We start from the raw sequence: 17,435 nt of genomic DNA, 5'->3' as shown, positions 1-17,435 counted from the left end.
GATAGGAGGTTAGCGCTTCACCGGTTGCCTCCGGGTTCGGACCGTCTACTGCTCGGCCGGCTTTAACTCGAGCTTGTGCGTTGGCGGCCTCGTTTCCGGGGTTTCCGGCGTGCGCGAAGAATACGAATCTAGTAGCCATTCGAGTGCGCAAGGCATGACAAAAATCCCATCTAAAACAGTTCGGCCGCGGTATGGCGCCACTGGATTGCTTGGTACTGTGGCAATATTACAAGAATACTTAACCGTAAACGAATAATGCAGGGAATATACGGCATTTTATATTGATGGATCAAAATCTCCACACTACGTCGCAAGTGCTGCGGTTCAAAATAATTGAGAAAAACAATACGGCTGCCTAAGTACGCATCCATTTTCAAGGCAGAGTGTTACGCAGTCTCTGAGCTGTAGAAAAAATTATAAATGAGCACATTGTGAATAGCATCATTTACACTGATTCTCTGAGCGTACTCACCTCTCTTCACCATAAAAATACAGTTAGACCACTAATCGGTGACATAATTCATAACATAAGAAGAGCTAAAACACAGGTAAAAGACAAAATTTTGCTGGGTGTCAAGCCACATCGGAATCACAGGCAATGAGAAGGCGGATGCATGTGCTGCAAAAGCTCGGAACAAAGAAATAAAAAACGTGAACATTCCATGCAAAGATGGCATGAAGCTGGTACAGTGTAAAATCAGGTATGACAGTCCCAATGGAACACTGAAAGAAATAATAAGCTACACTTAGTAAAACCCTTAATAGAATAATGGAAGTCATGCTCACAGCAAAAACGTTTCATCGAAGTTATTTTATGCCGTCTCCATAATGGACACACACACCTAACATAACTTTCTAATGAGACAACAAGACAGACCTTTATGTGAGAAATGTGGAGATGAGCTCACAATAAATCACGTGCTATTCTCGTGCACACTACTCGAGCGGCAAAGGAAAAAAAAATATTTACCGTATTTTACAATGAACGCATTCCCTTCCACCCCAATTTACTTTTAGGAGATAATCCATCTGTAAGAATCTCATCTGTTTTGAGTTTTCTGAAAGACGCAGCGATTTTAAACAAAATATAATATCACAGAACTATTATTTCTAAAAATTCTTACCCTATGCTTTGACGCATTTTACGATACACCTCATTCATTTTATCAGGCCTGAGAAGGCGGCTGAGGTATACATTTGATTAGTTGCGCTCCTCGGAGTCCTTGTCCGGACAAGGACTTTCACTGAGGACACCCAATTCTTGAAATAAATTATACCATGTGTTTGGCGCATGATAGCCTGAGTAGCTTATGCGCCATATAGAATCCCAATACACTACAATACCATACAATACACAAATCGTCTCTCGACCACTCGACCTAATCTCCTGGACGTCACTATCGACCGTGTTACTGTGCGCGCCCTGACTGAAACCGGTGCCCATGTATCAGTGATGAGTGCTGCCCTCCGCCGTCGCCTCCGCAAAGTCCTCACGCCTGGCATGTCCCGTGTGCGTATCGCAGATGGCGTCACACCTGCTGTGGACGGTATGTGTACCGTGCAGGTTACTATTGCCGGCCAGAGTGTACCGGTTCAGTTCACCGTGCTGACCACTGGTGCGCATGACCTTATCCTCGGCTTGGATTTTTTTGACTGAACATTCCGCCTTTATTGACTGCTCGGAGGGTGTCCTACACCTCGAACTTCCACTGCTGGATTCAGAACCAGTCGATGTATCACTGCGACTGTTCAGTGCCAAATACTCTCGCCTGTCATCCCGAACCGCCTCTTTCGTTCCACTGACCCCACCTCGCCCAGTTACTGATGGCGACTATCTCGTTACTCCCAATCTTGACCTCTTGCTGACCCGTAACGTCGCCCTACCTCATACCATCGCCATCGTCTAAGCCAACGCCCTCTCGCTGCATTCCCTCAACTTCGGCGTCTCTTCTTAAGTGCTCCAGTCCGGCATCTGCGTGGCTACGCTATCCCCTATCGCTCCTTGCCAGGTCGCTACGTTGGCCGCCACCCCTGTTCAAGACACCGCCTCCACGCGCCGGCAGTCTCCTCTGTCGACAGACGCCTTCACGACCATGATGGCTACCGACCTCCGTCCCGACCAAATTGCCCAGCATCGTGCCCTTCTCGTGTATTTTTCGGATATTTTTGATTTTCATGTGAACAACACCATGCTGGGTCAAACTCTCGCCGTCAGGCACCGCATTGAAACCGACGATGCCCCTTCCATCCGCCGCCGCCCCTACCGGGTCTCTACCGGGTCTCTAGGTAATCAATGCGGGAGTTACTGAAATGCTACGGAAAAACATTATCGAACCCTAACACTGTCCCTGGGCCTCACCCGTCGTACTTGTCACGAAGAAGGACGGCTCCTGGAGTTTTCTCATTGATTATCGCCACTTGAATAAAATCGCTATAAAGGACGTGTACCCCCCGCCGCGCATCGATGACGCACTTGATTGCCTCCATGGTGCCAAATTCTTCTCATCCATAGATCTTCGCTCGGGCTACTGGCAAATTGTTGTAGATGACCAGGACCGTGAGAAGACCGCCTTTGTGACCCCTGATGGCATTTATCAATTTAAAGTTATGCCTTTCGGATTATGCAACGGGTCAGCAACATTCGAACGCATGATGGATGCCCTTTTGCAAGGCTTTAAGTGGTCCACCTGCCTGTGCTATCTCGATGAGTCATTGTCTTTTCGCCCACGTTTTCCTCTCACCTCGCTGACCTTTCCCAAATCATTTCCCTCTTTCGTCAAGTTCCGGCCTGCACCTCAACTCGTCTAAGTGCCGTTTCGCGCGCCGTCAGCTCGCCATCTTGGGTTATGTGGTCGACAACACGGGGGTCCACCCTGACCCTGATAAGAACCGAGCCGTCAGAATTTCCCCAGCCACGTTCCTGTAACGACGTCCGAATCCTCTTAGGGCTGTGCTCCTACTTTCCTCAAATTGTTGAAGGCTTCGCCGACATTGCTAGCCGCCTCACCGACGTCCTGAAAAAGGACGCCACCTTCATCTGGGGTCCCGACCAAGTACAAGTGTTTTCCACCCTGATATTGAAGCTTACTACCACGCAAGTTCTGGCACACTTCGGTGTGACCGCTCCCAATGAAGTCCGCACTGACGCTAGGGGCTACGGCATCAGCTCAATCCTCTCTCAGAGGCAATCCAGACAGCACCGTGTCATCGCCTACGCCAGCCGCCTCCTCTCAGCCCTGGAGCGCAATTACTCAATTACGGAACGTGAGTGCTTAGCCCTTGTCTGGGCGGTTGGGAAATTCCGCCCATATTTATACGGCCGCTACTTTACAGTTGTCACTGACCACCATGCGTTGTGCAGGGTCTCTTCCTTGAAAGACCCTACAGGACGGCTAGGTCGTTGGGCACTGAGCTGACATCCAGGGTTCGACGGAAACCCGTCTGGTCGGGTATGTTCATGGCGGATTGGAAAAGAAAAGCGCAAGACGACAAGGCTTTACCTAGAATCTTTTTATATTCAGACGACGGCAAACACGCTCAATCGCAACGAAGGCAATCTACCCACGATATACTCCCGCTGCTTGCGTCATACCATGAAACCTATATAACCTACCTTCACTCCTGTCTTTCTTTCATTATGAACAAGGCCCCCGTAAGCCGGGGCCGAAACGTCATCCTTTTTAACGATTGGTCGGCGCTTGAAGATTTTCCGCCTTGGGCACTGAGCCTGCAGCAGTACGATTACTGTGTATTCTACAAGTCTCGTCGCTTGCACGCCGATGCTGACTGCCTTTCCCGTTACCCTGTTCGCCCGTGTGACAATCCTGGCACTGACAGCGAGGACGCCCTGTGCTCTCCCTCTGCCCTCGCCAACATGGCCGAAGAACAGCGCCACGATGCCGTGCTGCGCTCAATTATCGACCACCTCCATACCACCCTATTAGACCCTCCGAAGCGCCGCTTTGTGCTCCGTGATGGAGTTTTATACCGTAGGAGCCTTAACCAAGCTGGCCCTGACCTCCTCCTCGTTGTGCCCAAACACCTCCGCACTGCTGTCCTCCGAGAGCTGCATGATCTCCCCACTGCTGGCCACTTGGGTGTCTCCCGTACTTACGACCGCGTGCGTCGTCGATTCTTTTGGCCCCGCCTCTACCTCTGTGTACGCCCCTATGTGGCTGCCTGCGAGGAGTGCCAGCGCCGGAAACGCCCCACCACTCTGTCGGCCGGTCTGCTTCTGCCGATTGACGTCCCACCCGAACCATTCCAACCCCTCGGCTTAGACCTTTTGGGAACGTTTCCGCAATCCACCTCGGGTAACAGATGGGTAGCTGTTGCCACAGACACACTACTCGTTACGCAATCACGCAGGCACTTCCTACCAGTACTGCTATTGATGTTGCCGATTTTCTTTTGACTGACCACATCCTACATTATGGTGCTTCCCGTCAACTTCTTACCGACCGAGGCGGATGCTTCATGTCCAGAGTTGTCGCGGACATTCCTCGGCCGTGCACTACAAACCATAAGCTCACCACAGCCTACCACCCGCAGACAAACCGCCTCACAGAACGCCTCAACCGCACTCACCAAAACGTTGGCTATGTACGTTTCTCCAGACTACCGCGACTTGGATATCGCTCTACCCTATGTGACCTTCGCCTGCAATTCTCCCGCCATATGACACTGCCGGCTGCTCCCCTTTTTATCTTTTGTACGGCCGCGAGCCCCTACTGCCTCTGGAGACGCTGCTCCCCACTTCTACTGCTACTTGCTTGCCGGCTACTCGCTTCCCAGAGCTCTCAGCAGGAAGTCTAAAACCGCCCTCACCATGTGGTCTCCTTCTCCCCTGGCTACCTCGCCATCTCGCCGCGTGGGGCTTTCTGAAAAACTTCTGTCCTGCTATATCAGACCGTACCGTGTGCTGCGCCAAGTCACCGCAGACACTTATGAGATCGCTCCGGCCTTCCTCGGTGCCAGGTCCTCTCAGCATGAGCCTGATATTGCGATATGTCTCGCAATCCCATTCACTGCCCTGATGTACACCGGGGCGGTGCCTTTTCGACCGGGAGGCCGCGCAACGGATAATCTTCGTAAAGACGACGTGGAGGAAGTGCCCGGTGTGTGCGCGCTATCCGCTCAGTGTTCTCTGTGCCCTGTGCTCCAGTCGTCCGTCTGCCTGCCTAGACTTCGGGCCACGTAGCAATATTGTGCACGTAGATCACTTACCTGGAGGAAGCGGGAGCAGCACATAACGTATGGACCCATACAAAAATGTCCTATGGCCGGCTATAGACATTTGGCCCAAATAGCTCTAAACCTTTTCTATTTCTATCTATAGCTGTATATACAGGCTGATATATTTTTCTATAGAGAGCTGAAGACAGTTGTATGGTTCCAAAGCTATAGCTTTAGTGGCATAGATTTTTCAACAGCTAGCAATAAGCACCTCTGTAGGTGCTTATAGTCGTTCATAAAAGGCCATAGACGGACATAGCTTTTTCCATAGACGCCCATAGAACGTTTTTGTATGGGGACTTGTGCTACAACAGACCTTTGTAAACTGCTGAAAAGCAACAGTCTTGACAGAGGTTGTACATAGTTGCAGGCCCAATTCCCAAAGGTGGAGTAAGGTTTTGAAGGTTTAATCGCACATTAGTATCCACCCAAGCGCATCCTTCCGGCAAAAAAGTAATGAAACCATGGAACCCCGCTGTTTATGAAGAAACATCCGGTGTTCAGAGCTAACCTAGACCAGGACAGCAGGGAAGGGTGGGGGGAAGAGAACGGAGTTTGTAGGAACGGTGTAGTAAGGTTGGTTTAGAAGAAAGGAAATGGCGTAGCAGCTGTCTAGGCAATTTGCCTATTAGCATCCACACAAGAGCAGCCATATGGCTACAGATGATGCTGAATGATTACTCCATTATTTACATACTGTTACTCGCTGTCCCTATCGCTCACCCGAACTGGAGTCATTTCATTTACTGTCATTCATTTGAGAATAAAACAACGCAGTGATGCAACAAGCAGATGTCACTTTATTTGAAAGTTCAAACAAAAACAACAAAGATAGATAGATAGATAGATAGATAGATAGATAGATAGATAGATAGATAGATAGATAGATAGATAGATAGATAGATAGATAGATAGATAGATAGATAGATAGATAGATAGATAGATAGATAGATAGATAGATAGATAGATAGATAGATAGATAGATAGATAGATAGATAGATAGATAGATAGAACTTTTATTCATGTCAATTGCCAGACAACATAAATCAGGCCTACCATAGCCTCAAAGGGCTTGAGTGGCAGCGCCTGGCAGACAGCGAACGTTGGCAAAACAAAGGAAAATAGAGACGTTGCAATGAACTTTGCAAAAAAGAAAAAGGTCACCAAACATGGTGAAACAAATATATAACTATTACAACATCAAGAGAGATTACAGTAATTTAAATTAATACAGTAAATAGATGAAATAACTACGGGGCAGGAAGCATCGCGGAGACATACCGCATCAAGTATTCTTGAAGGTCACTGCACACACACACAAAAAAAGAAAGGGTGCGGCCAGTCAACCCTGCTGCTGAAGACCTGAAAAAAAAAAAACATGCAAGCATAGAGTTATGCCACTGATTCAAATTGCCAGCTTGCACGCTGACAACACAGCTTCCCGCGCAGGGAGCATCGCCAACTAAAGCGGTCACAAAACATTAGTGCGAACATACGAATAACATAAGACATGCACACGAATGCTGCACACAACTACGTCGAAAGACATTCTCGTGATCCGTACATGATCAAATGAGCCCAGGAAAGATGTTACATGTTTCAATACTCGCGGATTTTATTCATTCACCGCTAAGAAAAATTGGAGGGACACAATATCCGCCTTAAAGGTATGACGCGATAGCGTACCCCTTACCGTCACCTAGGTGGCCCACCAGCCTCCAACCCATTGCTCTCTCGAGACCACCTGCCAGAGCCATGCCCGTGAGTTTTTTCTCTCATGGCGCCGACGCCGACAACGCAAATAATAGATTTTCTGGAGAAAGGGGCCTGATTTTAACTATATCGCGTTAATATTCACGAGCTTTCACCAAGCGCAAGAGGCAGGCCCTCACCTATTCCACGAGAGTGTTTCATATGCTTGTATTATGCGCCCACACAAGCATTGTAGCAGGGCATACTCTAGTGAGCGTAATGCTGGACCTTACAGCAAAATGGATGAAGCTCATACACGTTGCAAGACTCGCTGAAATTTACCGTGAATTGAAGGGGTGGAAAGACTTTCCTACATAACCCAGGCCATGTATTTCGGAAATAAAATCAGAGTAACGCTCAACTGCAAGGGCGTTCAATGTGTTTCCTACGAAGGCAGGAACCGAAGGTAGGAAAAATGCGCTTTTTTGAAGACAATTTCAAGTCGACATTTTGGCCTAATTTTTAAGAAATATAAAAACTCGCGGAAATTTGTTTACAGTATTCTACGCGACTATAAAACCCAATAAAATTTCGTTCCGTGACCATTACTTGATGCTGTTTACGGAATTGTTTAAGTGAATGTCTCAACCATGATTTAACTGAGGGCAATAAATGCAGGAATTTTTATACCTTAAGATGTCGTTATACTAGTTGTTAACCAGAGAGAACTCAGCCGCGAGAATCAGTCTCAAAATCAATTGTCTAGCTAATAAAAATTTCTTAGTAAAGTCTGGTGGTTGCTGCCAACGGCGAGTTCCTAGCCAAGGGCAAGAGGGGATGCCCTGCAGAGTGACGAATACTTCCAGCTAAACCGCGAGAGCATACGATGTGCCTGGGAAGTACAGTGCAAATGCAACGTCAGCTGGCGAGGCGCTACAATCTCTACGGCGGTCAATTCGAACCATCTGCGCTATTGCGCAGCGAGAAAACTAAGTGGAAACCAGCTACGTGGCCGTCGTTTTGGAGAAGTACGAAGCTAAAGTAATTGCTACCGCGGTAAAATAGCGTAGACTATTCGAAAAGGGCCGCCGCAGGGATTGCAACGCCTCTCCAAGGACGCGTCACCTTACTTCCAGGAATTTTCGAAATTCCGTCGAAACATCGCATAATTATCATATGGCCAGGATTCTGGTTCATGCGCCGCTAGTTCACAAAGCCACCACCACGGTGCCGCATAAGTTGAGCTCCTCCTCCTCCTTTTCTTACATTCTTCCTCCCTGGTTTGAAAGAGAGACGGTGGTGGTTGTTGCTATGAAGGGGAGGGGGTGGAGTGGGATACTGGCAACACCCTCTAAAGAACTCAAGAGGGTGTTGCCTGAACCCCCTTCCCCACACCCCACGCCTTTCGCATCACAGCTTTCGTTCCTTTGACCCCCTCCTCGCCTCCATACTTAAAGACGATAGCTACTGCCCTCAGTCACCCCTGATGAAGGAGCAGAGTCGGCTTCGAAACGCTGGGTTAAATGTAAAGTTTTTCGTTGGAGGCTAGCAGTTTATATAAGTATTTAAACCCAACCAAACAGGAAATCTGCCGAAATGTTTAGTTTTCATTCAACAAGCAACCACAGTCTGCGCTCCGCGATTCGCGGAAAAGTAAGAGGAGGAAAAAAAAGAAAGTCAGGCAAAGGCACAGCAGGAGACCCCTCTCCACTGTCCTTTTCTTCCTCCCCCTTACCACCCTGCAACCGGCTGCCAGTGTACCTCCTGAAAAAAATTTTTTTTTCCTACCTATGCATCTGCTCACATCTTTGGCCCTTCATGTTACCGTCCCCCCCCCCCCCCCCCTTCTCTTCATCCGTTTTAATGCTGCGAGCAATGGGTCTTGTTCTCGTAGCCTTTGTGGGAGAAACACTGCCAAAAAATTGTGTCTGAAGGGTAGGGTGAAATTCAAGCAAGTTTTGGTTGGGACGATTCCCAATTCTTGCTTATTTGTTTTAAAATCCGCGACAACAGCAATTACTTATCGCTTTAAGCATGCTGCTCGAGGAGGGTGTGTTTCCAATGGGCATAAGATTGCTCAAAGCCTGGCACCTGGTTTTTTTTAGTTGAAGTGTTGGGAAAATGGTCTTTCACCTAACCTAGTGTTGAAGAAAACACTGCACTATTAACAAAAGAAAACATTTCTAAGATATGGACACCCAAGATTCTTTACTCGATATATCATCCAAAACCGAAAAGGAAGCAACGCAAACAACTCTATATGCTTACGCTAAGGACACGCCAGTGGCAAAAACGCGCATGCAGTTCGTACGCAAAAGGTGTCAGTGAAACCTTGGCCAGTATGCTCAGAAAGGAAGGGATGCAAACTACACACAAGACGGCCACCATTATCGGACGCCTCCTCTGCCCCTTCAAAGATAGTCATCCTACAAAAAAGGCCTAAGGCGTGGTATGGAAAATACCCTGTTCGAGTGCTTGCTGTTGTAGGCTGTGGAAACTAATCAAGGCAAATTTAAAAGTCGCGGGAGGATGTTAATCGTCCCCTGAAAACGGCACCCTCTTCTTACACCCGCGGTCTGTGCAACTCCCCTGGAGCCACACGTCGAAGAATTAGTAGTTTGCCAATCGCTTAAGAGGCAACAACCGACGAAAATACAAAAAGAAAGCTAAAAATGTTGCTGGCCCGGCGATTGCTATCTAATCTCTCAAGTACCGGAACTGCAACCCGCAGAATTAAAGGCAAAGAGAGAGTATACCGAGGAGTACACAGGAGAGCGACAGCAAAAAAAAAAAAAGACGGGGGTTGGTTTGCACCTCATACGCAAAAAAATATATGTTCGCGCCACTCGTCCGAGAGTGCCTATAGGTGCTGTTACACACATTCGCAACACGGTAAATTCACTGCATATTCAGGGCCGCACGCACGTAACGCCCTGTCAGCTAATTAATGATGTGACCGCCACATTGCACAAGCAGTCTGGATGGAGCGCCCAGCCGCCCCGCTGGAGAAACGCAGTATAAGCATTGAAACCTAGTGTGATCCGACAATAACTTCCGTTCATTCTTCACCAAATTTAAATTATAATCAAGAACATATAGTTCACGTTTTACTCTTGATGGCTCCTCTGGGTAACGGAGTATTTACTTGCATCCCGAACAGATGGCACACTCTTCAGAATAGTTCCCAGCATGCCATTCTATGAAGTGTTCGTTAGCGGTTTACATAATTGCCGAAACTAGCATCGATTACAGCAGTGGCAAAGCCCTTATCGACGGCGAACGATCGAATCACGAGATGCACTTTACCAACCTAGAAAAAAATGTTGCGAACTACCACAATACTAATTGTTACATTGGACAAATCACCTACTGCCATAAAACGCAGCATCAGGTTTGCCGCCTCTCACTTACGACATTCACTTCAACGCATCCGTGCTGCTCTTTCACCACATCGACAAAACTTTCGAAGAGCTATCTGCTATTGAGCCTAATAATATAATTGTTAAAATGTAGTCATTATTTCACTATTTTAATATTTTCAACGCACAATGCAAGACCCATATACAAGTAGCGGTGAGTGAGCTCTAAGTATTAGCGTCTGGGAATTACGCATTTCACTGCTTGAACAAAGTACCTTGAATTTTCATTGCTTTGCACTGTTAATGCGCACGCAATTCCACTATCACCTATGCCCGTGTGGTCACTGTACGCGCTTAATAAAAAATGTACCTGTCAAGCAAAAGATTCTCCTTATAATTTTCTCTGTATACCTCATAGAAGCCACGCGCTTTCTTGTAGCATATTATGTAGAAGCCCATGGTCATAGCCTCACTCTGATGGGGGCACTTTTGAAAGTGCGCATGCGTACAGCACGGCTCAACCTCCCAAAGCAAACTACCAAAGCAGGGACACTGCAGCGGTGACGTGCGCCTTGCCAACACACCAAGAGAGGGCGCCACACGTTTCTTGCCAATGCTAAAGTTGCATGACAAATAGAGAAACAGCGTAGGAAATCTTTTGCTTCATTCAAATGTAAAATACTTTATACTTATTTCAATGTAGGACATTACGCTTCCTGAAGCTCCAAAGAGCTTGTCGATATATTGTAAATTAGAACTGTGGTGAACGATAAAGTGAAGTGGGGTACTTTTCAGGACTTCGTCATAGACTCCATGCTATCGTAGCTTATTGCGCATGGTAAACGCAGCATGTAAGCTATAATGATGAAACTCTACTAAAAGAAACTTTAGGAAGCATTTAACATCTTGGCGAGACAGCTATTCTCCAACTTTTATGCGCGACGAGGTATTAATTTTTATTTTTTCATCGCCATTGAGTTACGCGCCGCCGGCTGTCGCGAAATGGCGCGACCGGTTTTTTGAGGCGCATGGGCCAGAATGCTAGGGATATGGAGGAGCTTTGATGGCATTAACTTTGGGCAACCAGCCTGACCATGCCTTAGGTTCCGCGTTTTTTTTTTTTTGCCAGAGACAAGTTCCTTAGCGGCACTGTATAGCGCAGTTTTTTGTCAATGAGCCCTCATGGCGAGACGTTTGCTCTTATGCACATAGCCTACATAGCTCCTATAACTGACCCGCCGTGGTGGCACAGTAGCTATGGGAAGACCGCCGTGTGCCATGCGATCGCACTGCACGCTATGGAACCAGCAGGTGTTCAAGCCCAATGCGGAGCCCTTCACAACACTACCCCATATCCCATGAGCCGCTTTGGTACGCTACACACCCACCATGCCATACTTTAGTATGGTACGATGACGTCATGACAGCTCAGTGTACTGAACATCGCTCACCCAGCAGTGTTGGTCCTCACACGAAGTACGTGGCGGTCTTGAGGGACTCGAGCACCTTGACAGCCTCCACATACTGACTGGTTGAGACGGAGTCGGCGCTGCCCCCAGACGAGTCGCTGCTCGAGCTTGACACGTCCACCTTGCTCATCACGTGGTTCTTGGCCCGGTATGCGGCCAGATGAGCATAGTAAACGGGCGTCGGGATGCTAACGCTGCGCGCGCAGCGGGCGTATGTGTGGCAGAGGTAGTAGCTCAGATTCTGCACGTCGTCCGCCGTAAAGCTCGAGTCGTCCCACAAAATGTAGTAGTGCGACGGCCTGCTCGTGCCCTGCACCACAGACACAACGGGGCCGGTTCAACCCGCGGAATCGCAGCATGATCTCCTGGTTGTAGACGACAGACCTCGCGTCATATCCCCGCCAACACTTAGGCAGTCTTAACTTAGGAATCAAGAGGAAGAGATGGGCTTGGGCTGGGTATGTGATGCGAATTGGAAGACAACCGCTGGTCCTTAAGGGCTACGGAGTTGATTCCAAGAAAAGGGAGGCGTAGCAAGGGGCGGCAGAAAGCTAGGTGGGCGGATGAGATTGGCAAGTTTGCCAGGATACGGTGGCCGCAGCTGTCAAAGGACAGGGTAACTGTAGAGACATAGGAGAGGCCTTTTCCCTGCACTGCGCATAGTTAGGCTGATAATATTCATGATGATGATGAATTTGGGTGCCTTAAAATTTTGTTACTATCCTGTGGTCCCCGTTTTGGAACACATCCCGTTTTGGAACACATCGGACGTCGTTCTGGTGCTCTCTCAGGCGTCTCCTGAAGTCCTTTGTTTCACCGATATATATTGATGAGCAATCGGCGCAGTCAATCTCATACACGTACAACACCTGGAAATCTTTCACGAGGGAGCTTGTCCTTCACATTCACCAGTTCTGTTCGCACCTTGCCAGCGGGGACGTGCGCGATGTTGACACCATGCTTGCGGAAAATACGAGCAAGCGCTTCGCTCACGCTACATATGGGACAGCAGCTCGTTTTTCTTTTGGTTTTTTGCTATCGCGTTCTTCGGAGGTAGACACAGACGCGAGAGCACAGAAAAACCAAAAGAAAAACGAGCTGCTGTCCCATACGTAGCGGGAATTAGCGAAGCGCTTGCTCGTATTTTCCGCAAGCATGGCGTAAACATCGCGCACGTCCCCGCTGGCAAGGTGCGAATAGAACTGGTGAATGGGAAGGACAAGCTCCCTCGTGAAAGATTTCCAGGTGTTGTGTATGAGATTGACTGCGCCGATTGCTCATCAATATATATCCGTGAAACAAAGGACTTCAGGAGACGCCTGTGAGAGCACCAGAACGACGTCCTAAACAAGAAAGCAGCATCTAACGCCATCGCCGAGCACGTGCAAGAATCCGGCCACGAGCTTAACTGGGATCAAGTAAAGATATTGACAACAGAAAAGAACACATCAGCACGGCAGAATCTTGAGTCCCTTATCATATAGACATCGTCTAACACATTAAACAGGAACGACGGAACTCTGCATCCTATCTATGCTAAATCATTAAGAACGCTACTGGGTGCTACAAAAGAACGGATCCGTGCACCGATTGTTTCATAGTGAACAAGGGAGCCGTAGTGCTCCCGAAACGTCTTTTCATCTTTTGACTTTGGCCAGTGACCAGCAATCTGCATCAGAAGAGAGGGGATTGTGCGCTACCTTTGTCCGCTGAGGGGCGTTAGTAGAGTTAGCATCATGTGACATTTCTGAAGCCTAGTCATAAAACGTATAATGGAAAACCTCATGGGAAATGCACCCACGTGAAAAGGCAGCGGTAGCTGCTAACAAAGTTTCACTTTCGCTTGCTGCGCAGCGTAACGCCTGCGCTTGAAATTTTTTTGAGACGCGCCTTCGGCGCAATCTATGAAACCTGAGATAGAATCTATGGAACCTCGATGCAGTACGGTGCATGCACGGTCACTGAAAACACCGCTCACCAAGCCATGGTTTGCAGTCTGGCAACTATCAAGAGCCGCAAACGTGCCCAGGCAGGCGCGCTGTTGACGAGAATGTGGCGCCATCTGGCGAACTCAGGGCGAACTGCGCATGCGCGGTAGCGGTACGCGGTCTGGCAAACTATCTGCTGGCATGCTACGACGGCATTGCCGCCCACACCCATCCACAGGGTTCAGACACGTCCGTGGGGGCACGCAGCAGCAGCCGCCGCTCACCTGAAAGCTGAGCTCGTCATTCTGCGACTTGGTGTTGCCGGCACCATTGCGGGCCTGCACGGGCGCGGCCGTCGGCGAAGTCGAGGTGGTGGGCACGCCTTCGGTGAGCGCCACAGTGTGAGCCCCGTTGCCGTTGGTTCCCTCTGCGCGGGTGATGACGGCTGTTCCGACGGCAGTGCTGGAGAGAATCTGGGGTGGGGCCGCTCTGACCACTCGCTGCTGCAGGGCTTGCGCGAACGAAAGCGCCGATGGGGCGCCCGGCGAGCGTCCAGTAGGCCGCCCTAGACCAAAGGGAAGAAGTTAGCATCAACGATATCGACAAGGCTTACCGATGCGTGACCAGTTTTGCCAACATGGCATGACCGAACAGCTCCGAGCACTAACAGGCGATCCACTATTGCGCACCTGCAAGAATGGGCTATGTATATGTTACGTCGCTGAAGCCATGATAATCCCGCCTTCTGTAGAGCACCCGCCTTGGATTTGGAGGTGGTGGGTTCGACTCCCGCTGTAGGATGATTACTCAGCCGTTTCTCAAAATAAGTAGAAGCTATGCCCCGGCAGGGTGCTCGGATTGCTAGGTTGCATGGCTTGACAAAGGAGCCTACGCCCTCAAATCCTGTCACTGTGGGCTTGAAGAGACACATCGGAAATACACTAGATCTTGCATTCGGTCAAAGCGCACTTTGGCTTCAGATGAATTATATTCTGAAAACCAAATAAAAATCGGGGAAAGGCGAGAGAAGGTTGTTGAAAATGATTGAGATCATCCATGAGGTAAGCCTATCGAACGAATTATGGCTTTGAGAGCAAGGTAGCAGGGTCCTGATCGGAAGTATCGGGCGACACGCCCCGCAGTGGTTAATGTATGGCAAGGAGGCAAGACTAGTCGACACAGCCATTGTGAACCAACCCACTCGGGGATTCGAGACGCTCTGTATCCAAAAACCAATATGCGTCAATTAACACCATCCGATGCGTCGGAATAACTGCTACCTCGGCTACACTCGAGCGCAAATAACAGGACTTGCTACTCCCTTTACACCCATTGTAGCGGGCTCGCACAGGTGCAGCGGCAAAGACGCGAATTTAAACGAAAAAGTGCACGGCAAAGCTCGTCGCTTCACCGCGACCAAACAAGGATCGCGCGCCTCTAGGCAAGATGTAATCGCGTACGCGTCGCGTGACAGGCCAGTAGCACAAACCTAGGGGTTAGGCCTAGTGCGTTCCCGCAAGCCGACCTAGAATTAGTGGCGAAAGAAAAAACGCCATCTGCAATTTTCATTTCCGCTGAAGAAATCTCGCGGAAGAACATCGGCATCGCGAAAACCGAAGACCTAATCAGCTTCGGTCTAAAGCGAATCGCCACTCAAGCTAAAAGCGGCATCGCGCGCGGGACATAATGACTTCGCCACGCCCAGAGCCCGCCGCGCCGTACCAAACGAACCGGGCGGCGTGGTGACAGTCTGCGGTCGTGGCGTCATCCTAAGCCACCCAGTCAGAGCGGTGGCCCTACAGCCAGCGATTCGGATGGCTGACCCGTGACCTCCGCGGTAGGCCCCGGCGGGGCCCTGTGCTCTACCACGGAGGGCACGGCGAGCTATGGAAAGCGCCTCCGCGATAGGCTCCGCCGGAGCGCTGCGCTCTATCACAGGCAATGGCGGGCCATGGAAAGCGCTCACCTGTTCCGCAGCTTCGTCGTTGCGACCGCGGGGTGGACTCCATTGGCCTCAAGGAGCGTTTGAGGGAGGCCCGGTTTGCGACGTGAAGGCGGACTCCTGGACGGGGGGACAGGGCACTCGAGCAGCGATGAAGCAGCTCTTTCGGGCCCGAGCTCGGCGGAACGTGCCTCGCGCCTAACCTCCGGCCCGGATAGGCGCGGCCGCAGGGCCGGGCCAATGGGGGAGCGAGCCAGAGTAGAACCCGTGCTGATGACATCACAGACGAGGGAGGGAGCGGTGCAGGGCCGACCGCGCGTGGTCGTGCCACCAGCTCGCGGTATGCGCTTCGTCGTCTTCGTCTCGGAGGTATAATTTGGTCAAGAAGAAGTGAGGTTGCAACGGTTAGCGCTCGGACCGCGGTTAACAGTCTTGCAAACGTAGTGGCCGGCCGGCGCGGTCCAGTGTGGCTCCGCACTTTCGCTCATGGCGTCACGGCGGGTGGAGAAGGGAAACGACTTCATAAGCTGCGATTAGAAGCTTATAACCAAGGGGAACAAGCGAGTTTAACTTGGAAGTTTGTCCGTTTGGTATTCTCTTTCCTCTCCAAGGGGCGCGATAGTACGTATAGTCTCTGCCAAAATAACTAGGCTGCATGGTCTTGTTCTCGCTCCTATATATTAGAGCTCTTACAGCTTCCGTAAAGATCAAGTCTTAAAAGGTGAAGACCAGGGCTGTCCTTACCTTACAGCGATTTAGAGCTTTCGGGTTGAGAGAAGTTCTCAAATGTTCAACTAAGAGGCAAACCATGTATTCTGGTTACTAAATACATAAACTGTACATACGTGTAAGCGGCGGGGCTGTAGAACAGTGCCTCAAAGACCGTGTTCTCTGAGAATTCGCGGGACAGCGAGTGCTGTCCCGCGAATTCGCTAAGTTCTTCGAAATACGCTATAGCTGTTTTGCCAGGCAAACACTGGGGTTCAGAACCAAAATTGGTCACTAAAAGTTCGGTTCGCCCACAGTTCAATTCAATAATTCCGTGAGCTACACAGACTTGCCGACCCAGAAGCAGTGAGATGTTGGTTTCAGCGATGCCACGAATGCTGGGGCTGTTATCACACTCGACGGTAACAAACATGCTGGCTCTGGACGGGATCAATACGTGGTCGACACAGACGCATAACTTAGCCCTGCGTGGCTCGGTATCGTCGTCGACAGGGCCTTGGGTGGAAAACGACACTATATTAGCTCCTGGAGGTTGATAAGGGCACCGTACTCCTGAAGGAAATCCAAACCGAGCACGAGGTCTTTGGAGCACTCGGGTAACACAGCAAAGCAGCCAGGGAAGTAACACCGCGGATCTGGATTCGCGAAGTGCAGACACCGATCGGAGTTACCACGTGGCCACCAGCTGTCCGGATCTGCGGCCCAGACCAAGGGGTCAGAACCTTCCTCAAGGCCGTGGCTAACCGTCTGCTCATTACAGAAAAATCGGCGCCGGTATCCACGAGTGCGCTAACGTCGTGGTTGTCGGCGGATACCGGCATTTCGGCGGAGACCAATCGGTCGGAGCGCGTCGTCGAGGTCGTCGGTTCAGGTCGTCGTCGGTCGGAGCGTCGCGGCGAATCATCGGGTGGAGGCTCTTGACTCGGTCCTGTAGCGGCAGCCCTACCCCCGGAGGACGCCGTCTTCAGTTTTCCCCACGTGGGGACGTGGCTCTGAGCTGGCCAGAGGATGACGGGCGGCCGGGTGAAGAGAACCGCCTAGGGGATGGCGATCGGGACTGGCGTCGCTTCGAGGTCGAATA

The 17,435-nt window shown here is 50.0% G+C and overlaps 1 protein-coding gene across 1 annotated transcript; it reads right to left on the bottom strand.

Moving 5' to 3' along the window:
- Positions 1-11,748: 11,748 nt before the first annotated feature.
- On the bottom strand, positions 11,749-15,773 carry LOC144123233 (uncharacterized). The gene is made up of 3 exons (XM_077656100.1): positions 15,650-15,773; positions 13,968-14,248; positions 11,749-12,065 (listed from the first exon to the last, which is right to left on the bottom strand). Exons 1-3 carry the CDS (start codon positions 15,690-15,692, stop codon positions 11,754-11,756), a joined length of 636 nt encoding a protein of 211 aa, XP_077512226.1. The 5' UTR covers positions 15,693-15,773; the 3' UTR covers positions 11,749-11,753.
- Positions 15,774-17,435: the final 1,662 nt, after the last annotated feature.

This window comes from Amblyomma americanum, chromosome 3 (genome assembly GCF_052857255.1).
Source record: "Amblyomma americanum isolate KBUSLIRL-KWMA chromosome 3, ASM5285725v1, whole genome shotgun sequence".
NCBI lineage: Eukaryota > Metazoa > Arthropoda > Arachnida > Ixodida > Ixodidae > Amblyomma > Amblyomma americanum.
The sequence above is the reverse complement of the archived record's forward strand: the minus strand, read 5'-3'. Positions and strand labels throughout refer to the sequence as shown.

Bases quoted from the DNA above. Each gene is read 5' to 3' on its own strand.
- LOC144123233 (XM_077656100.1), bottom strand. From the start codon at position 15,692: ATGGAGTCCACCCCGCGGTCGCAACGACGAAGCTGCGGAACAG. The intron at 14,249-15,649 runs GTGAGCGCTTTC...CCTTTGGTCTAG, and splicing joins ACGACGAAGCTGCGGAACAG to GGCGGCCTACTGGACGCTCG. The intron at 12,066-13,967 runs GTGAGCGGCGGC...TCTGTGGTGCAG, and splicing joins ATGACGAGCTCAGCTTTCAG to GGCACGAGCAGGCCGTCGCA.